This window comes from Schistocerca nitens, chromosome 1 (genome assembly GCF_023898315.1).
Source record: "Schistocerca nitens isolate TAMUIC-IGC-003100 chromosome 1, iqSchNite1.1, whole genome shotgun sequence".
In the NCBI taxonomy this organism is placed as follows: domain Eukaryota; kingdom Metazoa; phylum Arthropoda; class Insecta; order Orthoptera; family Acrididae; genus Schistocerca; species Schistocerca nitens.
Window position 1 is genome coordinate 13,434,525 of NC_064614.1, and position 13,188 is coordinate 13,447,712.

The following is a 13,188-nucleotide window of genomic DNA, read 5'->3' on the forward strand; positions in this document are numbered from 1 at the left end:
ATGATGATATCATTTATAATTCAGCTAATAAATCAAAGGCTATGTGGAGTGTTATAAAAAAAGAATGTGGAGAATACAGACAATCTTGCAAAAATATAACACTATCACATAAAAATAAAAAAGTAACAGACCCCTTAGAAGTAGCCAACACATTTAACAACTTTTTCACAGGTGTTGCTGATAATATGTTACAATCAAACTTTAAGAGTACCCAGGCAAATGAATATAAAATAAGTGCATGTAGAGGATCAATGTACACCAGTTCTGTTTCACAAGATGAAGTAGCTAAAGCAATAAAAGGACAAAAAAATTCCAAATCGGCAGGTATTGATGGTATACCTGCAACAATGTTAAAGAAGAGCACATCAAACCTAACTGAAGTACTCTCACATTTATGTGACTGCTCACTTCAGGCAGGCACTTTCCCCGATGTGTTGAAAACATCAAAAGTTATTCATGTATATAAAAAAGGGGATAAAGATAATATAAATAACTACAGACCCATCACAATTTCCTCCTGCATCTCTAAATTACTGGAAAAAGTTATGTATGAGAAACTTATGAAATTTATAAATAAAAACAGAATCCTATTTAATGAACAACATGGATTCAGAAATAAGAGGTCAAAGACAACTGCTGTCTATGAGTGCATCAATTCCATCCTAAGCCTGATGGACAAAAAACAGGAAACAATAGGAGTATTTTTTGACTTCTCAAAAGCTTTTGACATGGTGGACCATAAAATTCTGCTATCAAAGCTTGAAAGATATGGTATTCGAGGTCTGTCCAACAAGTGGATCAGTTCCTTCCTGACTAATCGTAAGCAGGCAGTGTGCATCAGGCACACAAATACTGAACTGTATCTAATCACTTATCTGACTATAAACAAATTAAATGTGGTGTACCCCAAGAATCAGTAATGGCACCCCTTCTGTTTCTTCTGTACATAAATGATCTAAGCTTAAATGTTGATGCACACAAAACAATCATATTTGCAGATGACACCATGATTCTACTAAAAGGAGACGACGACGAACAGTTACAGCAGACAGTAAACACGGTCACGAAACAACTTACCAGCTGGGCACAGAGTAATCAGCTTGTAATAAACAGTAAGAAAAACCATTGCTCTAAAATTCCACAATGTTCCTAACAAGGACATGTTTATCCCATCAGTCTCTATCAATGATGAACCAGTTGGTAACAATACTGAAACCAAATTCTTAGGACTTTGGCTGCAGAGTAACATCAGATGGAATAAGCATATTGAATATCTCAATGCAGAACAGAGCAAAACATGTTACCTTCTTTGCTCATTAAAATCATGCTGTAGTGAGAAAACAGTATTGAATGCATATCATGCGTACTTTCATTCTCGTTTTAGATATGGGGTCACCTTCTGGGGAAACACTAAAACAGCTAATAGCACTTTTAAACTACAAAAAAGGGCCATTAGAATCTTGTTTGGGTGCAAGCCTAGAGACTCTTGTAAACCCCTGTTTAAGAAATCTGGTATTCCTCCATTACCATGTGTATACATTATGGAAACCCTTTTGTTCTTTAAATTAAATGTAATAGGCAAGGACTGGAGACTAAAAAAAAAAAAAACTGTGATATACATGATCACTTTACCAGACAAAACAGGAACTTACATATGACTCAAATCAGCACAGCACTGTGCCAAAAAGGTACTTTTCACATGGGAGTTAAGCTTTATAACGAACTTCCTGAAAACATAAAAGCTATCACTGAGGTCAATACATTTGGAAAATCTCTAAAGTCATATTTACAGCATCACTGCTTTTACTCCATTGAAGAATATTTAAATTTATGAAATGTGTTATATAAATACTTATGAGTAAAGTGTATTATTGTAACCTTACATATGTATGCCTTGAAATGACTTCCAGCCTGTATATTTATAACTTGAACTTGTCCGGTGTCTTATGCATAAGCTGCTATGTAGACAACAGGACCAATAAAAAATACAATACAATACAAAATCTCACTTGTATATACCTTCTATATATTCCTTCCACTTTAGCTTTCACTTCTTTGCTTAGGACTAGTTTTCCATCTGAGTTCTTGATTTCCACACAGTTGCTTCTCTTTTCTCCAAATGCCTCTAATTTTTCTAGGTTGCTATGTTTCCATTTATTGTTTCTATATGTTTGTATACTCATACAAAATACATTTTGTAAATGTTTCTTAAATCATTATTTTGCTCTGTACTGTGATTTTTTTTATCCTAGGATGGTCTGATGATGATGTACCAAAATTAGTAGCTTTTAGCCCAGAATCAAAACTAAACAGTACAACTACAGACCAAAGAAAATATTTTTTAAAGGTATGAGAAGCTACAGAATGGAAAATGCTGTTTAGTATAACCTCACTGTTTAGTAGGGTTAATATACACTGTGAAAGATGCAGAGTAATATTCATGTGTACCTGAAACTTGTGAGGTAACACATCACTTTTGGTAAACCGATGGGTTACCCAAGGTCTGCCTAGCCAACTAATGAAGATCAACACAGTGAAAGTATTTATTTTTAACCAATTAGTTCAGAATTGTAAACTGTTTGAAGGTTCATTGTTTCTGCATGTACACTGAGATGGATAGATGAACGAATGGATGGATGGATGGATGCCATCCATCTCCAAGGTGAGACGACAGTGGCAACTTTGCTATGTGATGTGATACCTGCTGGTGTGGCAGTTATTTCATGTTATGGCATTCCGGCTCAAAGAAGCGAGGGATGCTCCTGAGTAAACTGGCCTTCTTGACAGTGGGACTGATGTCACAAAGGACATATGACAATTCATTCCCTTTTGTATATCATATGCGTAGAGGACTGTCATTAGTACTGTCAGATTCAGCTCATGCAACATCACGATTCCATGTATGAACATTCTCTGTAGATATGATGTCCCCTCATACCATTAGTTGTAATGTAAGGTGTATCTGCTGTTGGAAGAAATACTTTCCATCGTGTAGTAGAAGCTGAGAATTGATTAAAGCTTCCAGATTTCAGCACAAGAACAGCTGTAGCATAGAAGAGGTCCATATTACAAATAACTACACGGTTTGTTTGAATAATACTTCAGGAAGCAGCATTTCAGAATTGGACAGAAGGATGCTCACTGTCTGAACTAATACTCACTATGCTGTGACTTACCAAACGAGAAAGTGCTGGTAGATAGACACAATAAAAAACACACACACAAATTTCAAGCTTTCGCAACCCAAGGTTGCTTCATCAGGAAAGAGGGAAGGAGAGGGAAAGACGAAAGAATGTGGGTTTTAAGGGAGAGGGTAAGGAGTCATTCCAATCCCAGGAGCGGAAAGACTTACCTTAGGGGGAAAAAAGGACAGGTACACACACACACACACACACACACACACACACACACACACACACACACACACACACAGGCAGACATGTGTAAATTCAAAGAGGTTGGGCAGAAATGTCAGTCGAGGCGGAAGTACAGAGACAAAGATGTTGAATGACAGGTGAGGTATGAGCGGCGGCAACTTGAAATTAGCAGAGGTTGAGGCCTGGTGGGTAATGGGAAGAGTGAATATATTGAAGGGCAAGTTCCCATCTCCAGAGTTCTGATAGGTTGGTGACATTGGGAAGTATCCAGATAACCTGGACGGTGTAACACTGTGCCAAGATGTGCTGGCCGTGCACCACTGCATGTTTGGCCACAGATTGATCCTCATTACCAACAAACACTGTCTGCCTGTGTCCGTTCATGTGAATGGACAGTTTGTAACTGGTCATTCCCATGTAGAAGGCTTCACAGTGTAGACATGTCAGTTGGTAAATCATGTGGGTGCTTTCACACGTGGCTCTGGCTTCGATCGTGTACACCTTCTGGGTTACAGGAATGGAGTAGGTGGTGGTGGGAGGGTGCATGGGACAGGTTTTACACTGGGGGCGGTTACAAGGGTAGGAGCCAGAGGGTAGAGAAGGTGGTTTGGGGTTTCATAGGGATGAACCAAGAGGTTACGAAGGTTAGGTGGACGGCGGAAAGACAGCCTCCCACAGAAGAACCCCAAAAATGCCCCACTTGTGACAGGATACTTTCCGGGACTGGATCAGACTCTGAATGTGGCTCTCCAGCAGGGATACAAGTTCCTCAAATCCTGCCTGAAATGAGATCCATCCTTCATGAAGTCCTCCCCACTCCACCAAGACTGTCTTTCCGCCATCCACCTAACCTTCGTAACCTCTTGGTTCATCCCATGAAAACCCAAACCACCTTCCCTACCCTCTGGCTCCTACCCTTGTAACCGCCCCCAGTGTAAAACCTGTCCCATGCACCCTCCCACCACCACCTACTCCATTCCTGTGACCCGGAAGGTGTACACGATTGAAGGCAGAGCCACGTGTGAAAGCACCCACGTGATTTACCAACTGACACGCCTACACTATGAAGCCTTATATGTGGGAATGACCAGCAACAAACTGTCCATTCGCATGAATGGACACAGGCAGACAGTGTTTGTTGGTAATGAGGATCACCCTGTGGCCAAACATGCCGTGGTGCACAGCCAGCACATCTTGGCACAGTGTTACACCGTCCGGGTTATCTCGATACTTCCCACTGACACCAACCTATCAGAACCCCGGAGATGGGAACTTGCCCTTCAATATATTCGCTCTTCCCGTTACCCACTAGGCCACAACCTCTGCTAATTTCAAGTTGCCACCCCTTGTACATCACCTGTCATTCAACAACATCTTTACCTGTGTACTTCCGCCTCGACTGACATCTCTGCCCAACCTCTATGAATTTACACATGTCTGCCTGTGTCTGTATATGTGCGGATGGATATGTGTGTGTGTTTGTGAGAGTGTATACCTGTCCTTTTTCCCCCCTAAGGTAAGTCTTTCCACTCCCGGGATTGGAATGACTCCTTACTCTCTCCCTTACAACCCACATCCTTTCGTCTTTCCCACTCCTTCCCTCTTTCCTGATGAAGCAACCTTGGGTTGTGAAAGCTTGAAATTTGTGTGTGTGTTTGTGTGTTTTTTATTGTGTCTATCTACCAGTGCTTTCTTGTTTGGTAAGTCAAGCATCTTTGTTTTTTATATATATTTTTCCCAAGTGGAATGTTTCCCTCTAATACACACTATTTCAGACATAGGGACCTGAGAGCACAGTGCATGACCCAGAATATTTAATGTGCTGGAAATACAATTAAACTGAGGTAAGAATTAATATATTAAAAGAACAGCAAGAAGAAAATAGCAGTTTCGAAGGAAGATTTCATGGACAAATAGTGTCATTGTCCATAGCAACATAGTCAACAACCAGAACATAACAGCAAGTAATGAAGTCGAAAAAGTTTTAGCGGACTTCTGAAGAAATGGTGTTGATGATGATGGAGAGGGGACCAAGGGCGCATGACGGCTAGGTCTTCAGTGCCCACTCAGTAACAGATTGAGATGGGTGTCAAGAAAAGACTCAGAACAATAAGATAAAACAGAATGTAAGACACAGGAAACAAGCTTGGAAAAATATATGCCTACCCACACTGAAGCGTGGGACGAAGCATGTCGCCAGCAGTAAAACATGGACAACCCAGGAAGAAAGTTGTAGAGGGAGCTAAAACAGTGTGACGATGAATAACCATTAATTCAAATGACAATTACATTGAGGAAGAAGTTACTAAAAGACAATGAATCTGATTGGCAGATGCAACTACAAAAGAATTTTAACTGTTTCATTAGCTCCACAACTACACCATGGCATCAAGCAAAGGCTTCTTACGCTGCACATCAACCTTCAGCAACACAGTTAGCCAGGCACAGCGATCCAGCTTTCTCCAGCGTACTGGTTTTAGACTCGGTATTTTGTTGAGTGAATGTCAGTTTAAACCCAGATCATGGAACAACCGTTAGAAGATTTATTTATTGAACAATAAAAGTTAAATTAAATGCAAGTATCAAAGCTCAAGTGATGACACTGACACTAGATTATACACTCTATACTTAACGCAACTAGAAAAGTGCATGATGATGACTTTATTTTCACGTTACAAGTCACAAACCAATATAAGTGCTTCATGAAAGGAAAACTAAGAAATAAACAATTAAATAGCTGAATTAGTATTTACTGCCATTAACTACCAATTAACACACCTCCTTCGCCAGATGTAGTTACCAATCAAGCTATTTATGAAAGGCTATTGAATTTTCATACACAGTTTCAACTTAGGTTGTGGAACAAATATTTAACATAGTTTTGTCTACAGCTTAGAAATGGGGACTTTGATTTTAGTTGACCTATGACATGCGGTGTTTATGTTTATGACAAATCAGGTTTTTGCGTAAGATCACGTACTGCTATTGTCATAAAATAAAGTATAAATAACTAATTACAAGAAAGACGGTGTTATGTTTATCTGTACATTTATGTTGAAACTTTATGGTATGACAATTTTAAATATGAATGGAGAGTTAAAGGAAGATAAACAGTTAGAATCTAAGGCAGACGACCAAGTGCATACATTAAGCTAACGGAGGTGTGTGGATTGAGTCATGAATCCATAGGATCTTCTATGCTTTTTTCGACAACACAGGTAGGCAGAAATGATAAGTGCCATTCATTACCTCAGTGGAATTCATGACGTGTATGAACTCCGCAGAGTGACACTTGCAAGGTCCCAGTTGTCCGTTATAATTTTTCCATTTAGATTTCCATATAACTGTCTCTTCCTCTTTCACTTCTTTAAATTACATTTTTTCACCACTGTATCAGTAACAGATAACAAGATACTAGTTACTATATCAGTAACAACACAGTTGTTACAAGCTATCTCACAGGTGTTTTCTTCATCTGCACACGCAAGTAAGACAGAACACACAGCAATGACAGCATGGCTGTATTTATAGTGGGTAGTATTAGCCTGGAACTGAAATCTGGATTTCCCTGATCAGCACTGGCCACAGTTTTTGGTTTGTGGCGAAAAATTGCTCTCGCCCCAGATTCATTAATAACATCACATAAAAGTTGAATGTTTGAGCTAGTAAAGGTTAAGAGTACTATGTATATTTTTTTGCGGTATCTTAACATGACTCCAATTTCACTACATGATGTTTAAGAATGATGGTTTTCTGGGCAATATCCAACACCACTTTAGATGTTTAATGTTGCTGGAGAACCAGAGAGAAGGTACATTACTGAAATACGAATGTTTTAGGAGTTTAACTGGAGAACTGGAGGGTGTTTTGATAAGACCAAAGGTAAGAAAAGAGAGAGATTTGAGCTCAACAGGAAGTGTACATATGCAGTTGTTCTTGCATGCTACTCACACAAACAGTAAAGGAGGCAAGTGATAATGATACATCACACACCGGAAGGTGGCTTGCAAAGTACCTGCATAGAAGCAGCAGTAGAAGAGTTCAGGATGATTCTTCTGTTACTGGTGAACACACACACTGATTTGCAACAATAGTGAAGTCAAAACAACCAAGAATACAAATAACATTCCAAATGCACCAACTATTCACTACAAAATTCATTATTTGAATACTCCAAAGAGTTTACATCTCTTCTGACAGAAAATTAAGTACATAAAATTCATTAGTTGAAACCTAGAACCTTGTCAGTACACTTTGCAAAATCTAAATGAAGTCAGCACAGTGACTATAATAGTTTTGTATAGCTCAAAGGCCTGCTGCAAGTCTTTCAATGGGACTTCAGTGCCTTGCTTGTAACAATGAATCTCGATGCACCTATTTGACACAGTCATACTTATATTTCTCCATTAAAAGAAAAAGAAACACTTGATTCTGCTTTAATAATAAAATTATTACTTACAAGAGATCAAAAAATAACTATTTATTAGCTTAAAAATACATGAGTATTCACAAAATCACAGCATGTTTCAGTCATATAAATTACTCAAAAACTACTGATAAATATAATATAATCACTCAAACTGTGACCTTTTCCTGCTGCCACTTGCCCCAACTGACGTTAGCACTTGTGCGCTGCTAGTACGGAGTGCCCATTAGAATTTTCGTCTGTTTGTGAGAAAGTACAATTATTTAAACAAGAAGTACATAATGACATTTTCAGTATCACTACACAGCACAATTGAAACAATACATCATTATACGCATCTTTAAAATGAGTACATCAGTTTATATCACCTGGTCAAAAGCATCAAAATGAAATCGTTCATTCATTCATTCATTCCGTCTCTCTCTCTCTCTCTCTCTCTCTCTCTCTCTCTCTCTCTCTCAGCCTTAACCATTGTGCCTCCGTGGTCAGTCTTTGTCAAATTCTGTTCACCAAGTGAAGAGATGATACTCCATTTGAGTTATATAGTGCGGGACTAGCAATATCCTTATGTGGCTTGTTATGACACTTCAAACTGGATCCAAAAAAGTTTGTTACCCAATCTTATCAAAAAACAATACTTTCCTCCATATCTCAAAAGTACCACAATAGTGTACAGACTCTTAGAGTCATGCTCATGAATGTTATGCCTGTGAAGCGAGCACAGAGAACCATATGAAAATGTTCAGGGTCTTTGGAATATCAACAGTTGCACTACTTGTTACAATGGAGTTGTGTCCTTCACATACAGGGCTTGGACAAAAATATGGTGACACTGTAAGAAAGGCATGCTCGCACAAAAAATGCAGGTCAAGCTTGCAGGTTGTGCTGTTGTATTTGACCATGAATGGCACCTGTTCAATTTCTTCAATACGTTTCGGGTGTCAGTCATGGTCTGAACATTGTTCTGTGTAGCTGAGTGCATTATGTCTCAGCCGAGAAAATTCAATATGAGCAAATTATTGGCGCTCCTGTGGTGGGTGCTTCCATAACCAAGGTAGCTGAAGTATTTGGTGTTTCAAGAGGTACCATATCAAAGATTTATACCGCACAAAGGTAAAGCGGAAAATAATAATCTGCTAAGTCACAACGTGAATGAAACTGCAAACTATTGTGTCAGACAGTCACTGAAACAGATTGGAGTGAAAAATAAAGAGGACAACAGGGCAAAGGTCACTGCAGAACTGAAGGTCCCACTCACAAACTCTGCAAGCACCAAAACAACACACGGGGAGCTACAGAAGCAGGGAACTACAGAGAGAGCTGGAATTCCAAATCCACTCATCAGTGATGCACTGGAATACGTAACAATGGAAAGTTATGTGGTCAGAGGTATTTGGGCAGCCATATCAAGATATTCCATGGGCCCCACGGTTACTCTCACAGGTCGTATTACTGCGGTGGATTATATGACCATTCTGACTGATAAGGTCCATCCCATGCTACAATGTTCTCAATGGTGATGGTGTGTTCCATGATGACAGGCCCACTGTTCACATAGCTTGCTTTATCTGGGAATACTTTCGTGAGCACAAGGATGAGTTGTCACATCTGCCCCGGCCACCACAGCCATTAGATCTCAATGTTATTGAGCCTTTTGGTCTACTTTGGAGAGAAGAGAGAGAGATCACTATCCATCTCCATCACTCTTATCTGAAATTGCCATTGTTTGGCAGTAAAAACATAAGACTCCCTGAAAACCATAAAGGATCTATATTTATCCATTCCGAGATGACTGGAAGCTGCTTTGATTGCCAACTGATTTCCTACACCGTACTGAGCTTGTGGTTCCATATTTTTGTCCAGTACCTGTACAACAACCAACCAATTACTGTTTAAGGAAATAAGATATTTTGAAGAAGTGAAATGTGGGAACCTTCGAAGTGTTTCCTGATGTCCAAGATGAACTAAATATGAGATGGTTTCAGCCAACATACAGACAAACAAAGGACATGAAAGGTATACAACATGCAAACGCAAGACAAAGAAAGAACAACATTTTGTTGTTAAAGTGGGTACTAGAAAGAACTCCTGCATGGCATCAGAGTTATTAATGTAAACACATTTGCCGGCCGCGGTGGTCTAGCGGTTCTGGCGCTGAAGTCCGGAACCGCGGGACTGCTACGGTCGCAGGTTCGAATCCTGCCTCGGGCATGGGTGTGTGTGATGTCCTTAGGTTAGTTAGATTTAAGTAGTTCTAAGTTCTAGGGGACTTATGACCTAAGATGTTGAGTCCCATAGTGCTCAGAGCCATTTGAACCATTTTGTAAACACATTTTGCCTCAATACACATCAGATATATATACCTGACACTGGTTGAGATAAAAGTGTGGGGAACGCTGAACTACTTAACTGTAAGGACTTCTGCGAAAAGAGACTAATTTTGTTGTACAAATACATTTTCCGGCATGTGTAAGCATAAGACTTCAACTAGAAAAAAAGATGGCGATAAAAGCCCTACACTGCATACTTGGGCAGCACTGCAAAAGCATGGCTAGAAATAAAAGATTAGACCACAGATGTAACAAAACAGGCCTTTAAGTTTTAGAACACAGATTCTTCCACAAAGTTTGTCCCTTTGCACTGTACAAGAACTGTTGTGTTGTGGTCTTCAAATCAAATACTGGTTTGATGCAGCTCTCCACACTAGTCTATCCTGTAAGTCTCTTGGTCTCTGTGGAACTGCCACCTACTCTCCATTTGAATCTGCAACCTATATTCATCTCTTGATCTCCTTTGACAATTTTTACCCTCCCACATTTTCCTCAGTTACCACATTGACAATGCCACGATGTCTCCGGATGTGTCTTAGCAACTGATCACCTTTCTGTCAAGTCACGGCATAAATCCCCCCCAATATGTTTCAGTACCCTATCATTAGTTATTTGATCCACCATCTAATCTTCAGCATAAAATTTCAAAAGCTTCTATTCTCTTCTTGTTTGAAATGTTTACTGTTCACGTTTCACTTCCGTATAAGACCACACTCCAGAAGAAGATTATTGAAATACATTCAGGGTTAACCAAATTCTCTTATTCAAAAATGTTTTTCTTCAATTACCAATATGCATTTTGTATCCTCTCTATTTTGGCCATCAACTCTACTACTTTTAGTGCCCGATTTCATAACCTAATTCCCTCAGCATGACCTGATCTACATTCCATTAAGCTTGGTTTTGTTTTATTGGTGTTCAACTTATAACCTCTTTGCAAGTCCTTTGCCGTCCCCATCAGAACTACAAACTCATCAACAAAACTTTGAAGTTTTTATTTCTTTTCCTGAACTTTAATTCCCTTCCCAAATTTCTCATTGGCTTCCTTCACATTTTGCTCAATCTACATACAATGAATAACATCATGGACAGGCTACAACCATGACTCACTCCTTTTTTCAACTACTGCTTCCCTTTCATGTCCTTCGACTCATGGCTACAATCTGGTTTCCGTACAAGTTGTAGATAACCTTTCACTCTCTGTATTTTATGCCTGCCATCTTCAACCTTTCTAAGAATTTAGTCAGGTCGATAGACACACAAACAAACACACAAAATTCAAGCTTTCGCAACAAACTGTTGCCTCATCAGGAAAGAGGGAAGGAGGGGGAAAGACGAAAGGATGTGGCCTCTAAGAGAGAGGGTAAGGAGTCATTCCAATCCCGGGAGCGGAAAGACTTACCTTAGGAGGAAAAAAGGACGGGTATACACTCGCGCACGCACGCACACACACACACACACACACACACACACACACACACACACACACACACACACACAGACATATTTAAAGACCAAATATGTCTCCTTAACCTCTCCCTTAGAGCCCACATCCTTTTGTCTTTCCCTCTCCTTCCCTCTTTCCTGATGAGGCAACAGTTTGTTGCAAAAGCTTGAATTTTGTGTGTATGTTTGTGTTTGTGTGTCTATCGATCTGCCAGCGCTTTCGTTTGGTAAGTCACATCATCTTTGTTTTTGGATATAAGAATTTAGTCAACATTATCAAAAACTTTCTCCAAATCTCTCAATGATATAAACATAGGTTGTCTTTCTTTGGTCTATCTTCTGAGATGATTCGTAGAGTCAGTATTTCCTAACGTGTTCCTACATTTTTTTGGACCTAAAACTGATCTCCAAAGTCTGCCTCTACTAGTTTTACCATACTTCTGTAAATATTACACGTCAGTATTTTGCAACCGTGACTTATTACACCAATACTTTGGTAACAGTCACACCTGTCAGCATCTGCCTTCTTCAGAATTACTATATTCTCCTTTATGTCTGATGGTATTTCACTTGTCTCCCACATCCTGCACACCAAGTGGAATAGTTATATCATGGCTGGCTCTCCCAGTTTAAGGGAATGCTGTTTACTCCAGGAGTGTTATTTTCAGTTACATTTTTCACTGCTCTCTCAAATTTATCTTCTTGTATCATAAGTATCCCCCCCCCTCCCCACCCCCACCGGCATCTCCTCTTTCCCTTAAGGGGTATCATCTTCCCCCTAATTAAACACACTCCTTCAGCCTTTTATTTCTTCTTCAGATATCACTGTTTTGTCATTTTGCACATTATGTCAATCTTATTGTGTGTGTGTGTGTGTGTGTGTGTGTGTGTGTGTGTTCCCTTTTGTCTGCTTCATCATCTACATTTTTATATTTTCTTATTTCATCATTGAAGGATTTCTACTGGGCCTTATCTTTTCGCTTACTTGATCTTCTGCTGCCTTCACTATTTTATCTTTTAAACCTACCCCACTTTTCTTCTATTGTATTCCCTTCCCCTGTTCCTGTCAATCATAGGACAACGCTCCCTCTGAACCTCTCAACAACAGCTGGTTCTTTCCATTTATCTAGGTTTATATAAGAATACCAGTAAGGTAGAAGATTATAAAGAAAAAAATCAAAATTGGTAAGTGTCACCAGCTCCACACAATAGGACGTATCCATATAGCCTGTCCACTGAAAGATGATATATCTGCAGTGGCAATCACTTGCACAGTACATTGGTATTACTAATGCAAATCTAGTCCGCAAACAGATCTCCAAAGTCATATCCACACACGCCCCTAATCCTGACCAATTCAGGATCCAGCTGCAAAGGAGCAATGCCCCCCCCCCCCCCCCCAAAAAAAAGTACCATCCTAAACCAGAAAAACTGAAGCATATCCTTCCCTAGTATTACTTCTTTATCACAGAGCTTATACATGAGGAGTGTCCTACATACAATCCCTCCCATCCCTTTCAATGTGGTACCCCACCACCATCCAATCTATCCATTTTTGTCCATCCTTATGCCACGCTTATTTCCAATTGGTTACCCCATCGGTCACACT

At 39.6% G+C, this 13,188-nt stretch overlaps 1 protein-coding gene across 1 annotated transcript in view; it reads right to left on the reverse strand.

Moving 5' to 3' along the window:
* Positions 1-7,842: 7,842 nt before the first annotated feature.
* The window catches only part of LOC126240588 (mitochondrial import inner membrane translocase subunit Tim23), a 73,970-nt gene continuing 68,624 nt past the window's right edge, over positions 7,843-13,188 (reverse strand). The window contains exon 5 of the mRNA XM_049947936.1: positions 7,843-8,042. Within this exon, the coding sequence (XP_049803893.1) occupies positions 8,030-8,042 (13 nt within the window). The 3' untranslated portion in view covers positions 7,843-8,029. The remainder of the gene's footprint in view (positions 8,043-13,188) is intronic.